At 44.9% G+C, this 26,120-nt stretch overlaps 2 protein-coding genes across 2 annotated transcripts in view; both read right to left on the bottom strand.

Moving 5' to 3' along the window:
- Nucleotides 1–2,388: 2,388 nt before the first annotated feature.
- rs1a (retinoschisin 1a) lies at nucleotides 2,389–8,101 on the bottom strand. Its single transcript, XM_035520694.1, has 6 exons — nucleotides 7,913–8,101; nucleotides 7,504–7,529; nucleotides 7,224–7,353; nucleotides 4,497–4,638; nucleotides 3,161–3,356; nucleotides 2,389–2,687 (listed from the first exon to the last, which is right to left on the bottom strand). Exons 1-6 carry the CDS (start codon nucleotides 7,968–7,970, stop codon nucleotides 2,535–2,537), a joined length of 705 nt encoding a protein of 234 aa, XP_035376587.1. The 5' UTR covers nucleotides 7,971–8,101; the 3' UTR covers nucleotides 2,389–2,534.
- Nucleotides 8,102–12,363: 4,262 nt separating this feature from the next.
- cdkl5 (cyclin-dependent kinase-like 5) overlaps nucleotides 12,364–26,120 on the bottom strand; it is a 36,774-nt gene continuing 23,017 nt past the window's right edge. The window contains 12 exon segments of the mRNA XM_027011418.2: nucleotides 12,364–13,369; nucleotides 13,371–13,610; nucleotides 13,932–14,159; nucleotides 15,425–15,541; nucleotides 16,343–16,448; nucleotides 16,953–17,076; nucleotides 17,265–17,370; nucleotides 17,869–17,970; nucleotides 20,386–21,517; nucleotides 23,809–23,975; nucleotides 24,468–24,548; nucleotides 25,021–25,210. Of these exon segments, the coding sequence (XP_026867219.2) occupies nucleotides 13,193–13,369; nucleotides 13,371–13,610; nucleotides 13,932–14,159; nucleotides 15,425–15,541; nucleotides 16,343–16,448; nucleotides 16,953–17,076; nucleotides 17,265–17,370; nucleotides 17,869–17,970; nucleotides 20,386–21,517; nucleotides 23,809–23,975; nucleotides 24,468–24,548; nucleotides 25,021–25,210 (2,770 nt within the window). The 3' untranslated portion in view covers nucleotides 12,364–13,192.

The following is a 26,120-nucleotide window of genomic DNA, read 5'->3' on the forward strand; positions in this document are numbered from 1 at the left end:
ACGCGCGCGCACGTGTATAACAGACGTTCTCACTTTGTCACAGGAAAAGTCTTACTAGATTGCAACACTCCTTTAAGCGGAGCATTTGAACAGCAACTGCTGCGAATGAGGAACGCTGGCCAGTGATAAAAGGACAAGTTTATTTTAAATAAAAATATGTACAAGGCAAACAAGGCAAAATAAACCAAACAAATCGTTGCGTAGGTCATGCGCCGTCCATGGGGATGGCCTTGCGCCAGGGACCGAGTTGATTAAACGCCGCTAGAACCTCCCTACGGGTAATGACACAGCGGCGACTCAAACTCGATATCCGGGCGGCCTCCAGCCCCACTCTCAGTAGCATGTATCTCGTTGCGCCTCTGGGTACAAACCTCGTTTCGGTGGACGTGCTCTAGGAGATGCGCAGCAGTCAACGGGTCAGTTCCGTAAAAAAACAAAAGCGAGCCTTTTATAAAACGAGTGCATAGAACCACGCTCCTCACCTCTCGCCTGAGCTTATAAATAAAGACAGCATGAACGCCATCTCTGGCCTTGGGTCGTCTGGGAGCCGCGGGGAACTTGACGTGAGAGCGACTTGCTTTCATGGCATAACCTTTTCAACCCAGCAGCAGATAAAGGACAATGTTTCCGCAATGCTTTACTTTTATAGTGGTAAAATCAGTGATGGTAATTGCACAACAGACTTGCTGCACCCCTAATCAGTCATATTAATGGCCCTTAATATGATGACCAATCACCAAACTCGACGTTGATTGACGGTTTCCCCGACGTATTGCTGGTGGGCGGATCTAGCTGGTCAACCTTGGAGTCAGATATGTAAAAACGCCTTGTTCTTTGTGCATGCAGTCTATGGCTTGATTGGCTACGTAAGTTTCTTGCTCATTTAATGTAAAGAAAAATCTTGGCAAATGGAGCGTTTTATTTTGCAAGGAGTAATATATCATAGTGTATACGTGCATTAGTTAAAAGCCTGTATTCAAAAGCGGAGTTCATCAGGTTAACATAATTAAAATAAATATAGCCGCGTGTGACATGGGTCCTAGCACGATTCCACACTCCCTCGCATATTGGCAGTTGGCATGCTAGCGCCCAGTGGTTTGCTTTGGAGTTTTGCATCTCGGAAGTGTTTTTTTTTTTAATCGAGTAGGTTTTCTCTGTTTATAAAGACCAATTCAGCAGCCATACTATTTGCATTATTTATTCTGACACAAGACTGAGGCCTATGGAACTCTTCAAATGCTGATTCAAACCAAATGTTGCATTCACAGCTATACATAAATATAAATAAATAAAGTAGCGAGAAGCAATGAAAGGGTTCTAGCACAGCATTTATTCTGGTATATATAATTCACATCTGGTGATAGTCTGACATCTTATTGTTGAGCTATAGCTAACTGATTATGAAAACTCCCACTACTGGAGACTGACCGATATGTGGCAGCCAGAGTGCATTTAAAGACCACAGTTCATTCTTTGCAAGAAAACTTTCCCAATTGTTTCTTAACACATGTTGGAAATGACTGACACAAATTTACATTTTTCAAATAATTGTTTTATGTCTTATAGTGCCACTATTTTGGGGTGGGGGATTGGCCCCATTGGCCCCATTGGCCAATCGTTATCAACTTCATAGGCTTGTAAAAATGACTTACCTGCACACAAAATTCAGGTTGTGCACATGTAGATTAGCTGATGATAAGCATGTCAGATGCCCACGGAAAGCTGATTGGCTGATGGTGACCTTGTTTTTTCAATTATTGAGTCATCCTTATATAGCCCTCAACCAGCATGTGCTCAGAGACAGTATGCTAAATTTCAGCTTCATTGGACCATTGGCTGCTGAGAAACAGTTATCTGCAAACTGCAGCACACTCTATTGACACAAACACCAAATGTAGTCAGTGACCTCAAAATTAATTGTATTATTAATAGGAATAAGTGTTTCAAATGTCATAAAATTTGAAGCCCTGTTTAAGTAAATAAAATTATGTCCTTGGATTGCTGATTGGCATATGGTAGCCATACTATTTGCAAAGGTCAAACCTTTTGACTTTCAGACTCTTATGAGTACTTTGACACAACTTTTGTGTAAATCAGGTGAAAATTCTAGGGTGAGTTTACTGTATGTTGTATGTTATTTACTGTTGCTGGATGTTGTTTTGATAGTTTCAATGGTTTCATAGGTTTAAGAGGAAAACCAGAATTCATTTGTCAGTCTTGTCAAACTGTGATAAAGACATGAGTATTTACATTCAGTACATAACTAGAATGAATCTCTATCAAACCCCAATACTGTCCTTCTAAAGACATGAAAAGCTTTTCAATCTATTTCATTTTTTAACAACAACAACAAAAAAAGAATTTAATAAAACACAAGGGGTCTCCTAGTATGGGGAGGTTGTATTTTTAATACACATCTAAAAACAGTTAAATAAAATGTTTTTTGAGGCAGAGAACAGCTAGAGGGTTCTGTTGAGGAAAGGGGGCAGCGAGCAGGTAACGGGCTGGGCGGTGTTCGCTGGCTGCAAGCTGCATCAGATGCATTTGCTTGTGCAGAGAAGCAGCTCCATGCGCATGGCGATGCGCGTATGCCAGCCTAGGGGTATGATGCGTATGTAGCGCGCCACTATGGGTGGCCGCAGCAGGTTCTGGACAGAGGACGAGCGGTCTGAGTTCCCATAAAACACCTATGAGGAGGACACAGACACACACACACACACACACACACACACACACACACACACACACACACAGAGTGTAGGGTGGTTGTGCATTAAATAGTTAAACGTTTTCCTTGGTCAAGCACATTATGACTGAACTCATTTGAACCTTGTCCAATGTTTTACTGCCTGTTAAAACATTAAACTGTGGTGCTTACAATGGGCTCCAGGCCTGGGGCTGGAAAAGTAGTGAAGCAGCTTTGAAGTGCAATCCAAATCATGCATTCAGACAATTTATATACAGTGACAGTGTTCACATTTCAGTCTAATGCATTAAACCTCTGAGAAACTCTTCATATTACTTCTGGTGAAAGGTTTCCTGACATCTGTTTCTGTCTACCCTGTCGTTGCTGCTCTGATTTCCTGTGTCTGATGTCAGTTTCTGTCAACCCTGTTGGTACCATTCTAATTTCCCCTGCCTGATGAATGTTTCTGCTCACCCTGTTGTTACCGGTCTGGTCTTTGTAGTAGACCCAGTTGAGGTTTTCGTTGGTGCGGAACTGCACGGTGTACTTGGTGATCCACTCATCAGCGTCACAGCGGCCCTGCGTCAGGATGCCTGACACCACGTTCACCTCCTTCAGATCAGTCTGGATCCACTGGCTTGTGTCCTGGTACTTGGACAGCCAGGCACAACTTCAACACACATGTGAGAGTGAAATGAGGAACAGAGAAACTGTCTCTCAGTGCTTTCATTTACAGATCCACCTGAGACCCACTGAGTCCTGAAGCCTCTGAAGAGCTTGCATATATTGCATGAGCAGATGGTTTCTGTGCAAGCCCAAGGCAGATCATTCTGGACTGTTCCCGTTAGAAATAACTTAGTATTGGGAAAGATTGGGAAACATTAGTATTGAGAAAGATCATTGTTTTTAAAAGAATTGAAAGCCTCTTTGAGAATTGTGTGGCTAAGCAAGGTTCGTTATCTTACCACCAAGGACAGTATTATGCAATTTTGTCTTGCAGGTGTTTGATGGTGTGAGTTGAGATCATCTTTTTTTTTTTTTTTTTTTTTTAAAAAGGAAAATGTCCTTATGGGACAGCTTCAGCTTGCATGATGATGGCTCTCAATTTGCATATACTGAATAATGTAAGGTTTGGATATAATGGTGGAGATTTCAAACACTGGTATGTAAAACAATGTGGGGTGATTATATAATCACTACTGAAAACTATAAAAATGTGCGTTTTTTGTGCGACTTCGTGTGACTAGAAAGGCTGGTCCTGGTTTTTTTTTTTTTTTATTGCAGGTCAACGTTAACAAGCAATATTAAGGCAGTTATTGTCTTCAACTAATTCTCAAGTCTGCATTTTTATTCTTGAATGAAACAGAAATTGTTATACCAGCATATAGAGGAATGGAGGAACGGCAAACCTCTTTGATGTATACATTGGGACTTGTTTTTACCTGCTACAATGAGAATGTGACAAGATACAATAAGGCAATGTCAGTAGATTCAACTAAATCACCTGAAATCTATCAAAGTTTCCAAAACAAAGTATTGTGCTGTCACTGATTGCATTATTACTGATTGCAGCAAAAGAACGCATTAAAGAATTAAAGAATTAAAGAACAAAAGAACAAAAGTCTATTTTTGTATAGTATACGGCTCTAAAAGTGCCATGGATGCCCTGTGTTAAGACATTGGATGAAGGGGGTGTTTTGGGGACTGTCAGTAAAGACCCAGTAGTTTTAGTTTGTTCACATACAGAAGTAAACAGATAATTCTGATATGCTATAAGAAGCACAGTGTTTCTATGAAAAGTGCCGCTCACCCATATCCCTGGTTGTTGAGTCGGGCCTTGTTAGGGGTCCAGGAGGAGAACCAGCCTGTGTACTGGTCCTCATTAGAACAGCTGATCTGGTCAGGAGTGACTGATCCAGCCTCAAAGCCCAAGGGCCTGTGATATGGGCATTCTGAGGGAAAAATTCTGTCAATCAGTCTTTTTTGAGTGTTTAAGAGAGTGCCTTCTACCATACCATTCTTCAAAAAAATTGCAGAATTTGCCATAAAATAAACAAACCTATTCAGATAGCTTTAATGAAGAATTTTCCATTCTGAATACCTTACTAAGTGAGTATTGTACCATTCTAGAGAGACCTTACTGAGTGAGAATTGTACCATTCTAGAGAAGCCCTACTGAATCAGAATTGTTCACAGTAGCAGCTGACACAAAAGGCTCTAAAAGTTTCTATAAGGATGTGTTGCTTGATGGTTGCTATTGTGCTGTAGGTGTTGTGACCCTTGGTTCCTACCACAAGCCCTGTGAAGTAATCTGCATCAGTACATTCCGCTACAATGGAGCTCAGTGCTGCTTCCTTGTGGCTGGTGTGAAAAATACACTATGGAAAACATGGGATAAAGTCTGTCAGCCTGGCGGTCGATCAGCAGATCTGCGGAAGGGCAGTGGGAGACAAGCAGCATGTTGCTCCTTCTGTTTGGAATGGTCCTGTTTATCCTGATGAAAAGCCAGAAGGGATTGTGTTTCAGGAGTCCAGCTCACATGAAGCTGCTGTTCTTGATTCTCCACAAGAACAGCAGTGGATTACAAACTGGAGAGACGGTCCAGTCCCAGGTCATGGCCATCACCTAGTGGATGTTTAATGGAACTTTGTTAATCATGGAAGGTTCCTTTGGGCACAGTTATACGCTCTAGCTCTGAAGATCTGCACGGATTCTTGACCCTGGCTCAAACATTTTTAGTCCGAAGAGCTTTGCTCTAATGTTCCATATTGACAGAGCTCATTAAGACTTGGTCTTGCAGAGAAGAAAAATCCTAACATCCTAATCTATATTCTTACAGAAGCACAAGAAAACGGTGGAAGCCCAGTTTATACTTGCCTAATGCCAATGCTGCAGAATAAATTTTGGCTTTCTCAGGGAATTTCCAATGGGCCAGCTCTGGTTTAAAGACAGGCAGCTGATCAGCAATATTTTGGGAGTCTGTTAAATCTGTTGGCATTGACAGGTTGTCATTTCTAGCAGGCATTTGTGTCTGTGCCACACATAAAGATGGACCTTTGCCAAACTGTATCATTGGCCAGAGGACATAGAGGTAGACCTCTGCCAAGCTGTCCCATTGGCCAGAGGACATAGAAGTAGACCTCTGCCAAGATGTCCCATTGGCCACAGGGCATTAATGACATTCACTGCAATGTGTCACCAGCAATATCACAAACAATACAAGCAATCAAGAATAAGGCTTATTTCTGTTCCAAAACATCGAGGAGATACACTACATGCAGACGTATCAGTTCACATTTGAACTGAAAGGAACAGATGGGATTTCATTATTGCACTTGCATTTTGTTCAATGTCCTGAATTGGCTGATATTGGAATCACAAGTGCATGACGCATGTGCTCATGGCAGATTTTACTGGACAGACACCTGCTCAGTGTATGTGCTCAGCATTGGATTAATGTGTGTCCTAGTCCAACTAATAGGATTATGGATTATCTGCCTACATTCAGTCTCTGCCATTCACGCATTCAATCTTTAGTCTCTCAACTTCAAACTTAAAAAAAAAAAAACATTTAAAAAAAAAATTCTAAATCAAATCGCTCTTTCTCACCCTCCCATCCCCCACACCACTCTCTCTCCATCCTGGAAAAATCAAGCAGAAATGGAGCAGAGCTGCCTGCTGGCTGTGTAGCAGTAGGGATGACTTATCCCACACACAGCCCAGGTGAAGCCACACCCAAGTGATTAATGACTTTCCAGTCCACCGCGGTTAAGGTGCCGGTTCTGGAGCAATCCTGTTCATACACACACACACACACACACACATACACATACACACACATATGCACATGCTGACACCATATGACATTTACTGTTATCCAGGAACTAATAATCCAGGAAGCCAAGATCTAAGAATAATGGTGACATCTTTGCTCTTAATGTTAGCATTAAGAGACTCACTCACTAACTGTGTCTTCATTAAATAATTGGCCCAGACTGTGGGTGTTTTGGTAGCTCTCAGTTGTTTGACCTCCATGCTATAGAAAAACGCAGGGTGAAAAATGAGCATCTTAAACACTGTTCTTATTGTAAAACACATCAGGGCATGGATGCCATTCTGACACTGCAAAGGATTTTCAAATCGCAATGTATCGAGATAAGAGAAGAAGAAAGAAAAGGTGAAACATGTCTGTGTCTCAAAATGAGGAAGTAAAAGTCCAGCACAAAACACCTTTATAAACCTTGTGTCATACACGCACACATACACACATACACGCATACGCACATACAAATACACACACACACACACACACACACACACACACACACACACACACAGACACATACACTGCTCACTTTGACACTCACCTACAACATACCCTTATGAACTTCCTGTCATACGCATACTTACACATAATCACGCTGCTCACTTAACATCTAACACTGTTCACTGTCTCTCTCTCTCACACAAACTCTCTCTGGCCATTCCCCATCTCTCTCTCTTTTTCTCTTTCTCGCTCTCTCTCTCTCTCTCTCACCTGGCATGCAGGTGAGGTCTTGGACCCAGTTTGATCTTGTGCTGATGTGGCCCAGATCAGTGGAGGATTCCCTGCTGTCACAGTCACAATTGCATGTTTTCGCTGTCCAGCTTTCGTTGTCTTCACTCTCCTGAAGACAGTCAGACAGAGCAGACAGACTCTGGGCATGCTGTCCTTCACACTGGTTTAATTTATTATTTTTCCTTGATTTGTGCCATTATGTTCATGTAATAAGGAAATAATAATAATAATAGTATTAATAGCTAGTATTTTCACCCACCTCCTGTGAATGCACTTCAGTAAGAACTGGAAGCAATACAAAAGAAAAATTGAAAGAAAAAAGAAAGAAAGAAAAGACTCTTAATATTCTTAATATTTCATCTTGTACTAACACCAAACGTTCTGAAGTGGTGACTAGTATTGGTCAAAAAATCCAATGCATTTGCACACTAGCCTACAAGGTAATACAGCCAGATATTTACAAAAAGAAAATGTATCAGTCAGATGTTGAAATATCTTAACTCTTTTAACTTATATTTTACTTTATTTTATAATGTTTTTTGGTAATGTTAGTAATTTCTATTTTATAAATATGAATAGTTATTTAATAATAGATAAACTAGTTAATACACTAACAGTTTTAACTGTCAATGAAAGCAAAAACTCACTGAAGCCCAAAGGCCACCTACCCTCACAGAGGAAGAAGAGGAGGAAGAATGATGAAGTAAGTAGTGTTCCATGCTGCATCTTGCCGGGTACTGGAGTGGTGGACCACCCCAATGGCAGAGGGACCAGATTAGTATAATCCACACAGCCCTAATGGCCTTATCTAATACCATTTATCTCCACAGAGCTCCGCCCTCAGCTTCTGAAGGCCGTTTGGTACAGACAGTCGTGTTGTCGCACACCGACCTTGCTATTTGACAATACGAGGGGCGTGATCAAATAGGACCCCATGATGTTTAGACCCGCTGCCCCTTATGACCCACTTAACGGTCCAGCGCATGCAATTAAGCGCATGTGCCTGGTGCACAGCCATCTTCTGCTGTGAAGCCCATACACATACAGTATGAAGCAGGCTTCTGAAAGGGGCAGCTGAAAGGTCCTTCACCATTGGAATGTGGCCATCACAGTAAGAGCCTGCCTGAGCTCCAGTTAGTGTGGTTAAAAGTGATAAACCGATGATGCATGTCAATAGAATGAACGTGTCCGTTTATATCTACCGTAACACTTTGATTATTCTTAACTGAATTCACTGCGTCAAACTGTAATGTGAATCTGAACCAGATTCTAAACCTAAAAGGATAATATTTCTAAACAAATTTATGTCAGCAAGCCATGAAGCAAGTCACCTATTGGGAGGACATAGTTTTTATTTGTCATTAATTATAGGGCAATATACATTATAAATGCTTTTTGAGTCAGACATGCGACGATTTGAAACACACAAACAGAGGAGGCCATTTCTCCCAGACAGCCTGGAGCTCACAGGACTCCACAGCCTGCACAAGAATGGGTAGGAATGGGGCAACAGATGGGGGCAGGAAGGGGTCGTAGAGAGGGGTAGGAACGGGGCAACAGATGGGGGTAGGGAGAGGTTGCACAGAAGGGCGGGGAAGGGAAACAGAGAGGGGCATGAACAAGACAGCAGAGAGGCAAGGAGGAGGAGCAGGGAGGGGTAAAAGAGGCGAAGGAACAGGGCAAAGAGAGGGTCATGAAGGCTAACAGAGGGCCAGGTATGGAGCAGGGAGTGGGTAGCAGAGGTGACACACACGAATGAGGTGATTCTGTCATGTTCAAATGGACGACACTCACTGAGCAGAGATTTTCAGGTATGTCGTGAAGTGAGGGGCTGTATCAAAAACTACAACCTCCCTCCCAGCCTCTGAAGCTGAGATGTGTCGGGAATGTATCCGTGGGACATATCCACGAATCAGATTGCTGCTCTGGCTGGACATGATGCTCTGACGGCATGACAGTTGACTGGTGTGAACACTTGCAGATCAGATCAGGAAAAGATGTGTTGTGGCGTCATCACCAATGTGTCCATATCAGAGTCCATGTGCACAAGCATACGCTGCACAAAGCTTTAATTTCTGTGCCTTTGCACACTAACACACACACACACACACACACACACACACACACTCACACACACACACCACTCTGACAGTAAATATCTAAAACAGACACGCATGTCCCTCTGACAGTAAATATCTAACATACATATCCCCTTCTGCTTGTATATATTCATACAAGCCTATATACTGATGTCTTTCCAATTACAGTCTAATATAGTCTTTTTCAAAAGTGGAATTTCAAGACTCAAATTGCCAGGGTAGATTTTAAAAAGCAGATTTTGGGTGATCAGTCAGCACTCTGTGGTCCTGTCATTGCTGATGGTCGGTAAACGTTTCAGCTTGCAAGAGAATTTACACAAAGTTGGCACAAAAAACCTATACCAAAAAATGTATATATGTACTAATGGCAGTCAAAAACAACACCACCAAAGTAACAACAAAACAAAAAACATTTCTAAGAAGAGAGAGAAAGAGAGAGAGGGGTATGGAGGTATGAAGCATAACATAATATGAAAAACAGAAAGCTAGTCTCCTCATGGTATTGGGTAGAAACAAATCACGTTCAGTTGCAAAATGACCAAATTGTCGTAGGAGCAGCCAGGCTGAGGTTAGGCAGAAATTACATTCTGACAGCATATACTAGGGCATCTAGGGATTAGGATATCTACGTGCTGGAGTATCTAGCTTGTTATATCACTGACTGTTGCTAATGTTGCTAATACTGACTAAAAATCAGTAGGAGTCAGTTTGTAGGATGCAAAGGAGACCATGTGTGTTTCCAATTGCCTTTCCCTGCCTGTCCTTGGCTTTACATTTAGACAGGGATGCAGCTGTGATCAGCAATCCTGCTCTTACATGCCAGGTAAGTGCAGGCTGTGGATATATGAGTAAGAAGGTATTAAACTGTAAGTATCATTCCAAGTATTTTTTGAGTACCTGATGTAATAACAGCTTTCCTGTACTGGCGATACGGACCGGAAGTATGACACATCTGTTTGACCATTTTGCTCTTTTAGTAGTTTCACTGCTGGGGTGGTGCTGGGGTGCTCCACGACCTGCTTCTGAATCTGGGTATGGATCTGGTAGATGATTTTGTATCTGTCTCTTAAGGTGTCTCTGTACCTGGTTTTGATCTTGGCTCTGGACTTCATTCTGGACATTATTCTGGACGTGGTTCTGGAAATTATTCTGTGCCTGCTTCTAGACCTGGTTTTGGATCTGGTTTGATTTAGCGCAGAAAGTAAATTAGCACTGGTTAAGCAGCCCAAGCTTGCTATTGCTTGAACTGTGTAGCTGGACAGTGGCAACAACTCGCTCTGCAAATAACGACTAGGCACAGTGATGACATGGCTCTGCCAGCAGGGGGTGCTGCAGCGCATACGGCACATTCTGCTTGAGCACATGGCAAACTGACTTGACAGTTTTCAAGTCAGTACAAAGAAACAAAACTGAAATTAATTATAATAACGTACTGTACTGTATGCCGCCAAAATTATATAATGATATAGGTGGACAATAATTTGTCTGGATTCCTATGTGTCAGTGGAATGATATGACAGCGTGTGACAATGATATGAACTCTAGTGATGGTGACAGAATAACACTGGAACATAAAATGGTACAATAACTCAAGGACTGTGCATCTTTAATTAATTAAAGTATTCATTTCTTAAATGATTCATTTTTAATTAATTAAAGTATTCATTTCTTAAATGATTAATTTTCACTTAAATTAAAATGTTCTTATGGAAAAACAAAGTGGAGCCTAATTCAGACATGTAAAATAATAAAGGCTTTTAAAGGTGCAAAAAAGTTCACTGCACTTTTCAATGTTGTACACAACTGTTATGTGTCCCAATTACAGAGTTGTTCATAAACAAAATCCATATTTAATCCAGTTATCTTGAATATGGTTAAGATAGAAGTATAGAGAGAAGCAAAACTTTTGGTAATTGTTTATAAAACACCATATTGGCACAAAACACCCGTGAGAAATACCTGTTTAAAGTGCACCATTGATAAACAATACTTAAAAAACAAAAGAATATGCACTCTTTAAACAATGAAAAGAAAGAAAAAACAACACTGCTTATTAAATTGTTTTCTTTCAGATAAATTTCTCTTTGAATTTCTTTTCTGGTATTAAATGTTGTTGAGTATTGTTTTTCATAACAACTTAAAATGTGTCAATAAATACATTGAAAAGGATTAAAATATTTAGCAATGAACATCGGTCTCCAGAATCTGTCATCTTGTGATGATTTCTCAGTATATTGCTCCATTCCTAAAACTAACAGAATTCTCATAACTCTTAATATTTCAGTTACACTTTATATTCTAAGTATCCATCTCATATATATCTATATAACATCCTCTAAACCATGTACAGTGATGTTAAAATAAATCATTTCAATACAATATATAATCCTATAATTTTTTCTTTGACTGCATTCTGGTTAAAGATTTACATCTTTGCCAGTATGTACTCCGACAGCCTGTGCTTTGATCTGTTCTGCCTCTACTGACAGTGACTCATGGAGAAACCCTGACATTGCTACTTCAGTGCTGCTTTCCACCTGCTGCCACTCCTGCTCAGAACATCTCTCTGTAACCTGAATCCAAACTAATTTGAGTCTCTAGCTCATGAGAATCGTATATTTAATCCATATTTTATTATTCCTACCTGATCATTAATCAGATTAATGAATGCTTTCTGGATCAGCTATTCTTTTAAGTCCTGTGATAAAATTAATGCAGTACATTTGTATAGTTGAATGGGTATTTGCAGTCCTCAAAGTCACACTGCTACGGTTGTTGCATCCAGAACCATGAGCTCTTTGCAGCAGTGCTGCATGTGACCAGGTGTGGCACTATATAAAGTCTGATGGGGTGCAGTGTGGCAGGGGCAGCCGGACCGCTGCTCGGGAGAGACTACGTTTGCCTGTGGTTGTCGGCACTGTGCCAAGCTGAGCCTAAAGCAAGACCGCAACCACCCTCCGTCTGCTGCATCACTCGCCCCACCCCATTATTCATACAACCCCACCCCTTACACCCAGAACACCAACAGACCCCCCGCCTCAGGACAGGCCCACCACAGCCCAGCCCAGCTGCTTTACAGACGCTGCACAGCTCTGATGCTTCAATGTCACATTAATGTCAGCTGTTAGTTTGGGATCGTTTGGGAAGAATTAACCTCTGATGGTTTAGCTAATCTGCTTGGAATAGTTTGGGAATATTTATATAATAATTATAAAATAACAGAATAATTCACCTGTTCACAAAGAAGTCACGTGACTAACCTGACTTCTTTGTTCTCTGGGAGACCTCACAAAATTTAAAGTTTAAATCTTTAACCTGCAGAGTGTTTATGTATGAGAGACCTATGCATCCAGACATGGGATTCGTAATTAAACAAAATGTCCAATGAAATAATAATAATAATAATAATAATAATAATAATAATCCTAACAATGTACCTTTTGTTACAACAGTAAAATGCACTATACAATGTAAATATTAAGACACCCATAATTAATTAAATAATCTCCATGAAATATAGAATTATTACACATTAATTATACATTCTCTGGTGTATAAACTAAAGCTCTTACTATTCCACAGATTGCCCCCCCACCAATAAATTTCCATATACAAATACATAGTACATATCATCAATGTCGATAAGATATTCAACAGAAAACTGAACCCATATGTCATTAACAATAATACAAATTCTATCAAATGTGGATGCTTTTTTTATAAAACAAAATCAAGACATGACTACCGTCATCTTCTGGCCAGAGGTGGCGCTGTGTATCACTGTGCATGAGCTGTGTGGTGATGCGTTCCCCAGGCGGCCTGATGAGGGGGAGGAGACACGGCTGTGCCCTACAGCGCCGTTTCTTTCAGGTCGTTGAGGTTTGGCATCCGGGTGCGAGGGGCCCGGGCGTACCCAATGCCATTCTGCCCGCTCTTGCTAGCCATTTGGTCAGGGTACGGAGGAGCCCCCTCGGCACGAGCCAGGGCCGAGGTGTGCCAGCCCGACTCCATCTGCCCTGGCAGGGGGGTAGTTATGGGGCTTGCGGCTTTTGGTGTTTGGGGTGAGGCTGCCCACAGGAAGCCCCCGTGGCTCAGGGAGGGGGGGAGGGGGTCCTTTGGGTGGGCCGGGATTGGGGTGGGGCTGGAAGAGCAGCTCAGCAGAACGGTCCGGAGGAAGAGGTGGAGGCGGCGGTTGGGTGGCAGGCGGGTTGGAAGAAGGTGGAGAGGAGAGATGCAGCAGCTTGCGCAGAGACTTCAAGGGCTGGTTCTGCAAGGACAGCCGGGTAAAAACACAGAGGGTGAACGCCAGAGGGCATAAAAAGCCCGTTCAAAAACATGAAAATGTATTTTCAATTGATTATTTAAAAAATGTACTAATTTAATCATTTAATTTTGCTATTTAATCTAAATAGCATACAAACAAGAGTGCATGGGTGTCATAAGATCAGAACTTACATAAGAACTAACAGACACCAATTTTGGCAATTTTTTGTGCTGGACTTTAAATTAATGTTAAGATTTTAGAAGCCATTACTGTGATTCGTACTGCTGTGGATCTGTGGACATCCAGTAGGGGGCACTGTCTTGCCTGTGTTTGTGCATTCACATGTTTCTCTGTGGGCCACGTGCTGTCTCTGTCTCGGTTCCTGTCCCGCTCCCTGTCCCGGTCCCGGTCCCGCTCCCTGTCCCGGTCCCTGTCCCTGTCCCTGTCCCGGTCTCGGTCCCTGTCCCGGTTTCGGTGCCGACTACTGTGGTGGGAGGAGGATTTCACCGGCCTCTGTAGAAGTAGCTGGTCCTGCAGTCCATCAGCCGGGACCTGACGCGCACAACCACACAGAATGCCAGTGAGAGACAGAAAAAAAAACCCCCGCAGGGAACCACGGCAACGATTGGCTCTGTACTCTTCCGATGATAGGCCGTCCAAAAACACAAATTCGTGCATGAGAGCAGGAGGCTGGGGGCGTGTGGGAACTCCTGCCGCAATCTGCCCTTCCACACTCGCACTGGAGACCAACCTCAAAGGATGCTGAAGCGGAAACTCTCGCTAGCTACGCTACTCTGGTATATTCGCATCCAGAATACACAGCTTGAAGGGGCCTTCACATTCAGTTTGTGACAGTGAAACTCTGCTATTATTACATGCAATTCCAGTTAAATCCTCACATTCAGTGGTTCCACACCAACAGTTTCTGAGGAGGAAGAAAGATGGTGTGAAGCCAGCATAAAGTTCAAACTTTGACACGGGAATTCGTGCTGTGAAGTTGGGAATCAAGAGGCAGTAATTGTCTGTTAGTCTGTAATTATTTGTTGATTGTAAACGTTAAAGGTTATCAAACCAGCTAGCATGTTAGCAAGTGCACTTGCTAATTGATTTTTGTATGGCAAGAATGAAGCTAGAAAGCCAATAAACTATGCTAGAGTTAGCTGGCTAACCAGAGTATGTTGGCTTGTTTTGCTAAGTGCCCTCAACCACATTTTAAGGGATGTGAATGGCCTAACTGCTCTCTCAGGACACACCCAGCCCCTGCCTCTTACTAACTAGATGGGTGTGAGTTAGTTTGTGTGAACAGCACACTTTTCTGCCCGTTCTCCTGCACCGTCCCCACTGGTGGAGAACGGCAAGTGTGTAAGTGAGCACCGCCGTTAGCAGGCACTGCTGGGGACAAACATGGGCTCCATGCATCCCACTACACGTGCTGGTGATGCTAGTCAGCCCAGATGTTGACCACACATGTAGCGAACACTAAGGACCAGATCAAGCTCTGAGCACAGCCTGGGTAAAGAATTGGGCAGCGTATTTGAAGCTATTATTTGTTTGACTGCAGGGTCCAGGAAAAGGTCTAGGTCACATTTCTAAGAGCAAATCGGACTGCTCCACACTCATTTCCTCATTCACGTGGATCTGGTCCTATTGTTCACACTGCTCATTCATGAAATGACACTGATGGCTTAGTAAAGAAGAAGGGAAAAAAGGCCACAGGTAATACATTTATATCTAAAAGCGCGTGCGGTGGAGGTTCAGTGAGACATGGATAATGCAGAGGGTTAGGTGGAGAAGGGTCGGCTCTGTGAGTGCAATACCATGGTCTGGGTAAGAACAGGAAGCACACAGGCGTTATGCTTTAAGCTATTCTTTGAGTTAAACAGGGGGAAAAGGCTTTTCTTGATGCTTGGGTTCCTTCCCTCACGAACCTCCGTCTGGAATATAAGATGCACACAAAGGCCAGCACCTGATTGGTTGAGGGGAAGAGACAGACATCTTTGTTGTTGAAAACAGCAGATGAACATATGGCCCCGACAGTCAGTGTTTGCACACAGGGTGCATGAGATTCCACCAGCAGATATCTTGCCTGGATTTACACTTGGTCTCCATATGCCATGGTAGGAGACTGCCCTGAACACAGCTCCTGGGTAGAAGAATGCATTGAACACCTCCAGGGTAGTAGAAATCTCTGAACACCTCCAGGGTAGGAGAATGCTCTGAACATACCTCCAGGGTAGAAGACATCTGTGAACACCTCCAGGGTAGGAGAATGCTCTGAACACATCGAGGGTAGGATTTTGGGTCTGCTCCCTTTTTTAGCATTAGCTAGGCTAAATGCAGGCATGGCAGTATCTTGGTTAAATGCACCCACACTGCGTTAGCTAGGCTAAATGATTGACAGACAAATGCAAACGAGGCAAACAAGAGACAACACAAATAAAGGCACAAAGCAGTCCTCCTTACTGCCGCTAAAGGAAAACGGGCTACCTTTCCTAACAATGAATGAAATAATAGGGCTCAGTGAGCCAAATAATATGCTGACTCGTGCCAACTACATTTCATCCATTGTTCCCCATGTTGGTCTTCCTGGGTGGCAGTTTCCTTCAGCAGCAGTAGTGAGGTGTTTACCTAAACACCACATTCTGACTGCAGCTCCAGACACTTTCACTAAGTGAGGGGAGTAAAGTGGAGCACCGCAGAGCGGAGCAGCTGCTCTGTACGCCTCAGATGCTCACCGCCTCTGACTTCTTCTTCTTCTTCTTTATTGCTCTGAAGAAACCCTGTTTTTCTTTCTGTTTTGGTGCCTCTGGTTGGGTCATCACCATGGCATCAGGGGTAGTCCTAAAATTACAATTACCAAGACACATGAATTTAAGACCTGTCAGGCTATAATTTTTAAAACATATCACTATGAACACTGCTCTGCAAAAAATAACACCTAGATCTATCCCATGGTGAATAAAGTGGATTGGATATTTTCTCTAACAATGTTTAGTCGCACATGCAATAATAAAATTCTCCAATTTATCTAATTGAAAAATGCATTTCAAATGCACATTTTTGTAGGAGTAAAGGAAAAGTCACCTGCTTAAGCAGGATCTCAGAATGGACATTAGTGTAGGTTTTTGGATACCAACCTCTCTTGCAAGACACGCAGCATACACACATTCACCCTGCTTTCATACTCTTACACTTAATCATGAACTATCCATGATGAGGGCTCTAAACAGTTCTCAAATGGGCCCTTTTCTCAGAGCTGATATAAACCGCACCAAAATTCCAGAAGTGTAGAGATATCCACACACGGCGGCATTCATCCTGCCATGGTAACAGCAAGAGGCTCACCACGGGTCAAAGTTAGTCTGGCGTTTGGAATGGTTGCTCTGGGCTGCCATGTCTGCCGGAACAGCTGGCCCTCGACCTGGATTTCCGTTGTCATGGAAGGAGTTGTCTGGTCGTGGAGAAGGGACTGGACCACACAAAGGATATGCAATAACACACAATGACACATTTTTTTGCATACACAAATATACGCACACACACACACACTCACGCACACACACGCACACAGAAAATAATGGACTGCTTGTTATTGATATCCTCCGTGCTGGTGTTTTACATATCTGGTCTTCACGACCAGTCCAGGGTTGACAGTACCTCTATAGAAGCTGCCTACTCGTCGAGGCATCGAATCACTGTAGATGATTCTGTTCTCCTTGGACGATGTTCCGTCCTCCATGTGTGGGTCGTGGTACATCGTCACCTGGAGGACAGGAGAAGACGAACACTACGGCACCTGACTGGCCACCACACCACCACCATCCCCCTTCCTGCACTCATGGCCTAAACGTACCGGAACAGTTTTTTAATTTAATTTAAAAAAAAAAAATTATTGACACGGAAAGAAAACAACGTTGATCAACAAATAAAATGAGCAAAGAGGAAAGAAAGTTTGTCTGAGATGTTGCATTGTGCTAAAAGCGTAAACTAAAGCAACGTGGCTGAGGAGACATTGATAAGACACTTATATCAACATTAAAGGTCGATGGGTGTGTAGGCTGTCAAGGGTCGGCTTGTCTGGTGGACAAAGCAAAATCCGGCAAAGAGGAGAAGAGGGGAGACGCGTCAGCAGCTGAACAGCCCGGACGCTCGCCTAACCGCCTGTGTGTGCGTGGGTGTGTGCGGTGAGAGTGGGTCTCAGACTGGTCTCCATGTGTGAAGTGAGCGTGGAGGTCCGTGTGAGCTCGCCTGCGACTCGGACCTCGTTTTTGGGCCGCTGTGAGTGGAAGGGAGCAGTGTTGTCCCTCGTCGAATCTTTAATCGGGCCGTGAGAGTGAGGCTTCTCTTTGGGAGACTGTTCACTCTGTCAACACAAACACACAGCAGGTAAAGCAGACACGAGAATGGGGCATGCGTGTGTGTGTGCGTGTGTGTGTGTGTGTGTGTGTGTGTGAGAGTGTGTGTGTGTGTGTGTGTGAGAGAGTGTGTGTGTGAAAGTGTGTGTGTGTGTATGTGTGTGTGTGAATTTGTGGTATTCATAAGTCACTGGACAGCAGCATTGCTTCTGATGGTCTGATGGTCTATACTTTAACACAGTGGATTTAAACTGAAAGAATGACTGAGAAGACAAAGTGCAAAATTGTAGTAATAAATATGGGACAGTCAATTCTGGAGTCGATTTTTAATGTGGCACATAAATCTGGAGTCTGTCACTGTCAGCTCAAGAGGACATGTACCAGTGTCAGTGGCAGTTTATCAGCTAAAGGTTTAAAGATGAACATGAATGAATCAGGGACAGTGAAAACGCTGTTTAGTATATTGCTGCTACATATTTGTATGGCTGTAATATAGTGTGAACCTTTATAGTGAATCTTTCATGTGATGTAGTGTCTTTAATGTGATTTAGTAGAAGATGAATCTTTAATGTGATGTTGTTAAAGATGAACTTTTAATTTGGCGTAGTTAAAATGCATTATTTATTTATTTATTTTTATTATGCATTAATTTTTCCTAATAATTTATTCTTTTGTATGGCCTAGTTCACCTGAAATTGGTCAAACAGCATATAGGAAAACTATATGATTTGAGGTTCATCTACATTCTGTGACCTTCTGTGATGGAGTTAAGCAAACGTAACAACTGTGAAAACAAGGAAACAACAAAAGAACTGCAACTATACTTCCAACTGTGAAACAAAATTAGTAAACAGTTCAAGACTAAGAACACTATTCCACATGTAGGAAGAGAAGTGTCAAATATTAAATAGGAAAAAAATATCAAAAAAGGATTTACCACAAGATACAAACAAAACGGCTAACATCAAGACCTCCAAGGCCAAGATACAGTTGGGTAAATCAGCCAACAAATGCAGAGGGTTGTTCTGGACAGATGAGAAGTAGATTAGCCTGTACCAGAATAATTCAGGATTCAACGCATATTCCCACATCTGTGAAACATGAAGTGTGTGGGTGCCAGTGGAACTGGCTCATAAGACTTTACTGATGACAGGGCTTTACTGATGATGTCACAAATTCAGGCTGCTCCACCAGTGATGTCATAGACAGATTCAAGCTGCCCAGAGCCTGATGATGTCATAGACTGAAGCAGCCCAAGGTGTGATGATGATCTCACAGGCTCAGGGTGCCCAGAGACAGGTGATGTCATAAACGCAGCCCCTCCCCAGAAAGTGATGATGTCATAGACTCTGGCTGTCTCTGATGTCATTGTATTTGTTCATAGACTGATGATGCCACAGACAGACTCAGGCTGCCCAGAGACTGATGATGTCACAGACTTGGGCAGTCACTGATAGTAATTGACAAGTTGTGGATCTTGGTTAGGCTGAAAAAGGATGAGGCACTCTTCGAGGATGATGAGGATGATGCTAAACATAAAAATATTTAAGCTTCTGCACTTCATCCGTAATCTCAGTCATTATGTGTGTGTGTGTGTGTGTGTGTGTATCTCTGTGTTTGTGTGTGTGTGTGTGTGTGTATCTCTGTGTGTGTGTGTGTGTGTGTGTGTGTGTGTGTGTGTGTGGCCTAGCAATGGCCCCTCATACAGGCAGAAAGCAGCAAAGCAAATACACAAATGAGCACACACACACACACACACACACACACACACACACACACACACACACACCGCAGCAGCCACAATCTACATCTCACTCTGAAAGGATAACTGCATGCCATCTTGTAGTGGTAGCTTCAGTGTGTGCTGCGGTGTCAGAACTGCAATACTCCGGCATGGTGAGATGTGTTTGTCAGTGACAGAGCAGCAGGCAGAGATGAGGACAGAGCATTGAGACGTGCCACTCTGCCAGCGCAGCTCTGCCAGAGGGACTGGGGAAACAGCTGGGGAATGCTTAAACACACAGTGGGAGACGTTAATGACGCAACTTTAATCAGAACCTGTACAGCATGAGAGACTGTAGGAGCAAGACATAGCAAAGGTGAAGAGAGGTGAGGAGAGCAGGAGAGAGAGACAGAAAAAATAAAATCCATGGATTAATAGATCGGTAGATAGACAGAGTGTGAGATAGATAGATAGATAGATAGTTAGAGCAAGCAAGAACAATTGAGAACGCATAAAGAAAAGAAAAAGAAAAGAGATATAAAGAAAGAAAGAAGAAAATTAGATATAGAGGCTTAATGAAAGGAGAGAGAGAGAGAGACCAAGAGGTAGAGAGGGGTGAGAGTGTGTGTTGGGGAGAGAGAGAGAGAGAGAGAGAGAGAGAGAGAGAGAGAGAGAGAGAGTGAGGGAGAGGGAGACTGACCCTGCTGAGGTCTGGGCTGAGCTCCTCCCTGGAAGATCCGGTGGGCTGTCGGGGTATGGGGCGGTGTGGAAGCTGAGGGGAAAGCAGCTGTAGGCTGCTCGCGCGTGTGGGCGCACCCTGCCCCACCACTAGTCCTGTCTCCTGCCCGTGGGTCCTGTGCCGCTCCCGTCGCACGTACATGGAGTGCCTGTGGGGGCGCTGCTGAGACGAGAAGGGGCTGGTGTAGCCCAGGCCATAGGGGAAGGACTCGTGCGGGGCAGAGAGTGTATGGGCGTGGCCTGTGCCCACTCCACCTGCCCTGGTGGGGTCCAGCGTATCGGGGGCCTTGGGTTCCTCCGGGTTCTTCTTCCGGCCAGAGGAGCGGCGGGAGTCGAGTGTGCCGCCCTCCAGGCGCGTATTGCCACGCCCGGCGGGGCTGTGGCCCTGGCGCTCCGATGTGCCGTGCCGCTCACCCCGCGGGCTACCCGGAGCCGCATTCAGGTCCAGGCAGCTGGATGGGAAGTAGCGGGATCCGGAACCGGATCCAGAGCCAGATGCAGCCTCGTCCGGGTGGAGGCGCGCCTCGGCCAGGTTCCCCATGGACTTAGCGTCGCTCAGCGCTCCATGGCTCTTGGACAGGCTGAGGAAGGATGAGGCGCTCTTCGAGGATGATGAGGATGGCATGGAGCCGTGGGAGCTCTCTGCGTAGCCGTGGTGGCCGCGTTTTTCGCCTGACTGCAGCGTGCTGGTCTTGCCCTCCAGGAAGGACGAGTGCCGGCCTGGCTTGGATGACTTGAGGTACTTGCCAGTGGAGGTATCCGGCCCACTGGCCACGCCCACTGCAGTCCCACCCTTGGGGCCCAGGGTGAAGTCAAACTCTGTCTTACCCTTGGTGTCTTTGGGGCTGAGTAGGTGTGGCAGATTGTTATTGGCTAGATCTTTGTTGCAGGACACTGAACGGTTCAGCGTCTGGCTCTGGTAGCTCTTGGGGTGCAGTGTGGGGCTCAGGCTGGCGGCCACGCCCCCAAGCCCGGACACGCCCCCGATCACGCCTCCGTTCAGGAAGCTGTCTGTGCTGCGGTGCAGGTCCTCGTGGCGTGGCAGTGATGAGCAGTCTTTACCGTTGGAGCGACGGTGACTGGAACTCTTACTGCTGCAGAGAGAGACAGAGGAGAGGAAGGAGAGAAGAGGGAGAGCGAGAGAGAAAATTAAAGAGATGGAAAGAAAGACAAGTAAAGAGATGGAGAGAAAAGAGTGAAACAGACAGAGAGAGACAGACAAAACAAGGGAGAGAAAAAAAAGTGAATGGCAAGATTTGTATCATCTATACAACTAATAATTTTTTTAGTTGGTCAGTATTGTTGATTAGTAAGTAATTATTTATTTTGTGGTACTTTTCCTACCTATTTCCCCTTTCTTCATTGTTACCGAGACTCTCTGTTCCAAGACGCAGTCTCTTCTACCAGCCACGTGAGTTTACATGTACCATGATCACTGTAATCTGCGTTCCCCCGGCTGCTGTCAGCCATAAAGGAGCTTAGCGCTGCTATTAACAAACTGCCAACTGGACGAGGTTCACCTCCTACCAACGGCACAAGATGCTGCTTTTAGGTCTAGAGATCAGGAAGCCCACAGCTCATCCAGGTCCAGCAGGGGATGGCGATCAGGGGAGCCAAATATGAGTCCAAACAACTTAAAAAATGATAATCCTCAACATACCTGGAATGGTATCCAATCAGTCACTGACTACACACCGAGCAGCACTACACCTTCAGTCACTCAGCCCTCCCTTCTGTGCTCACTTTCACCAGGGTAACACAGAACCTCCCATCAAAGCGGAGCCCCCAACCCACGATTGATCACTCACACCTTCCACCAGTGATGGGAGTATCACCCTGAGTAAAGTGGAAAGCAGCTGGCCCTGACTGCATCCCAGGCTGGGTGTTTAGAGTCTGGGCTGAACAGCTGGAGGGTGTTTAAGAGTCTGTGCTAAACACCTGGAGGATGTTTACAGTCTGTGCTGAACAGCTGAGGGTGTTTAGAGTCTGTGCTGAACAGCTGTTAGGTGTGTAGAGTCTGTGCTGAACAGCTGTTAGGTGTGTAGAGTCTGTGCTGAACATCTGGAGGGTGTTTATAGTATGTGTTGTACAACTGGCTGGGGTTTTCGGTCACTTTCGATCTGTCCTTGCCCAAGCAGTGGTTCCCATATACTGAAAGACAGCAACCACTATGCCAGTTCTAGCACATAGTCCTGCCATTGCCCTTAATGAATTCCGTTCTGTTGCCTTTATCTCATTGCTATGTGTTCTCCAAGCTCAGTAACGTGGGCATTAGCACCTCTCTCTGTAATTGGACCTTGGATGTTCTTACTAACAGAGAACAGTCTGTTAGGCTTGACAGACACACCTCCTCCACTCTTGTGATCAGACGTCCTACAGAGAGGAGGTCCAGCACCTGGTCATGTGGTGTGCCAACAATAACCTGGCCCTCAACACCCTACGTGTAAATAGCTTCAAATTCCTGGCCATACACTTCTCTGACCTCGCCTGGGTCCTAAACACCTCGACCCTGAACAAGAAGACGTGCTAGGGTCTTTACTTCCTAGAGAGGCTGTGGGAACGCTCACCTGTCTACCCAGATACTAGTGAGCTTCTATCACTGTACCACTGAGAGCATACTGACTGACTGCATCTCAGTGTGGTACGGCAGCAGCTCAGTCTGTGACCAGAAGGCCCTCCAGCAGGTGGTGAACACCGCCCGACACATCACTGGTGCCTGGCTACCCTCCACTGAGGACATTTATCAGAAACGCTGCCTACGGAGGGTGAAAAGCATCAGCAAGGACATTTCTTAAACCATCCACACACTATTCACTCTTCTTCCATCTGGGAAACGCTACAGGAGTCTTTGCTGTCACACCAGCAGGATAGCGAACAGCTTCATACCGTCAGCAGTGAAACTTCTAAACTCCTTCAAACAGCATTTTAACCTTCATACTTCCACACCTCTGAACATGGACTATCTGCACTTATTTGCACTGTCGTTTGTATATATGGTAGTGATCAGTCCCTTCTCACATTATACCTGTCTGGATTACAACAATCCATCCCTGGGGTGTGTTTTTGGATTATAACAATATACATTAATCCAGGTGGCTGGGCTCATTGATATATCTTGGATTATATAAATCCGGTTTTCTGGACTCATACACTATGCACATAATTTGCACTTTACTTTTGCTTTTTACTGTTACTGTTATTCATTGTCTTCAGCATTACATAATCTACTTGCTATTTTGCATTTCTGGTTAGATGCTAACCGTAATTTGCTGGCTTTCTACTCACACCCTGCTAAATGCCAATAAAGCGAAAACTGATCTAATCATTAGAACAGACGGTGGTGCGGTAAAGGCCCTATCTTCAGCACCGTGAGCTGGAGGCTGACCGGCTGGGTATGGTGTTGTCCCCGTGGTAGGGTTTCCTCTTGGACGAGCGTGGCACCGTGGGAGAGGGCACGGCGGGTCGCTCCATGGCTCGCAGCCCCTGGAACACGTGGTGGTTCAAGCACTGCTCGGTAAGGAAGCGCTCAGACGGGTTCAGCTGCAGAAGGCTCTGCAAGGGGCCGAACGAGATACGGTCAGCGCCCGCGAGGGACCTGCTGCAAAGCCAACTCAGGCACACAAGAAGTACGCGCACTAATGGTGGAGGGATGACTGAAGTCTGTTTTTATAGCTCCTCCACAGGGTGGTGCAGGCGTTAGCTCAGCCACAGCCCGGCTCTGTAGCCGCTGAGTGTTTTAACGGTTGACAGGACGGGCTGTGAGGGGATTTTGAAAAAGCCGCTCTAGGGTTAACAAAACTCATGAAATGTTACGAGCTGATTCTTTATGGGTGGAATAGGGCTTCTAAAAGCAGAAGAATGCTACTTTTGCATCAACTATACTTTTTACTGATCCCCAGTGGCAGTAAACATTCTGGGCTCCAGCACACCCGAAATGTAGCCGCAGTGGAAAAAACCTTTTTCAGATTTCCAGGTGACACCTTCTCCTGAGCTCAGAAAACACAGTGCTTTAATGTTATCAGGTACAACACCACAGTGCTTTACCTTTATCAGGTCCAACATTAAACCGCTAATGATGCCCAGGTATCTTCTCTCCAGTGTCTGTGGGTGGCTGACCGTTGGGAACTGTCACATAAATTTCAAGGGCAGAGAGGGGGGGGGGGGGGGGGTTAGACCCATAATAGTTTGCGTTTCAGTCAATTTCCTCTTTTATTAGTTTGACAAAACTGCAGACAGGAATGAGTTCGGTCACACACACACACACACACACACACACACACACACTCTTTCAGGTTGAGTTGAAGTTGAACATGATCTCTGATGGGCTGGAAGATGTACACATGCCTGTGCTCAGTGCACTCAGGTGACTGCGGTGTCACTGTGCAGCAGATGCAGAGGACCATAACAACCTCCAGATCCTCTCCGATGCACGAACAGCACAAGCAGCCGCACTCGTGCACATGTCTGTACAAACTTCTGCAGCTTTTTAAAAAGCGTGCATACCATTTCAGTAATGAGGAGAGTAGAGAGGAGAGGGGAGAGGAGCAGAGAAGTACAAAGGGTGGGTCACTGGTAAACAGATCGGGATGGCCCTCACCCGGAGACCAGCGAAGCGTGGGTTGCTATAGAAGAGCTTCATCTGCTCAGGCGGGAGAGGACCCAGGACCTTCTGAATGGTGAAGAGCTGGTCGATCTCACTCTCGCCCGGAAACAAGGGCTGTCCATCACTCAGCTCGCCCAGAATACACCCCACTGACCACATGTCCACGGCCTTCCCGTACGGGGCCCTGCCAAACCCAGCAAGGCTCATGGTTAAGATCCTCTTAGCATGAAGAAAGGCGCCTTATATAAAGAGGGTTTGTACTGCTGTCACTCTCTCGACACATCCCTCTGTTTTTCTGCCACTTCGTGAAGGTAACTGTAGTGACTCCCACCAGCTATGACTCAGGGCTTGGACTTGGACATTTGCAAAGCTGCTTTGTGACAACAACTGTTGTAAAAAGCACTATATAAATAAACTTGACTTTGACTTTGACATCACGTGCATATCCTCTATTCGCATGTACAGTACTGCCCCAGTCACAGTCACCCCTATGCTCCTTGTTCTCCCTTCATTCCCTAGTCTCCATACACTCCTTATCCTCCCTAGTCCTCCTCCTTAGAGTCCATTCACTCCATATCCCCCCATCCTCCCTACACTCCCGATCCTTCCTACACTCCCGAACTTCCCTACACTCCCTATCCTCCTTACACTCCCGATCCTCCCTAAACCCCCGATCTTCCCCACACTCCCCATCCTCCCTACACTCCCGATCCTTCCTACACTCCCGATCTTCCCTAAACTCCCTATGCTCCCTACACTCCCGATCTTCCCTACACTCCCTATCCTCCCTACACTCCCAATCCTCCCTAAACTCCCGATCTTCCCCACATTCCCCATCCTCCCTACACTCCCTATCCTCCCTACACTCCCGATCCTTCCTAAACCCCCGATCTTCCCCACACTCCCCATCCTCCCTACACTCCCGATCCTCCCTACACTCCCAATCTTCCCTACACTCCCTATCCTCCTTACACTCCCGATCCTCCCTAAACCCCCGATCTTCCCCACACTCCCCATCCTCCCTACACTCCCGATCCTTCCTACACTCCCTATCTTCCCTAAACTCCCTATGCTCCCTACACTCCCGATCTTCC

The sequence above is a fragment of the Electrophorus electricus genome, chromosome 21 (assembly GCF_013358815.1).
Source record: "Electrophorus electricus isolate fEleEle1 chromosome 21, fEleEle1.pri, whole genome shotgun sequence".
In the NCBI taxonomy this organism is placed as follows: Eukaryota; Metazoa; Chordata; class Actinopteri; order Gymnotiformes; family Gymnotidae; genus Electrophorus; species Electrophorus electricus.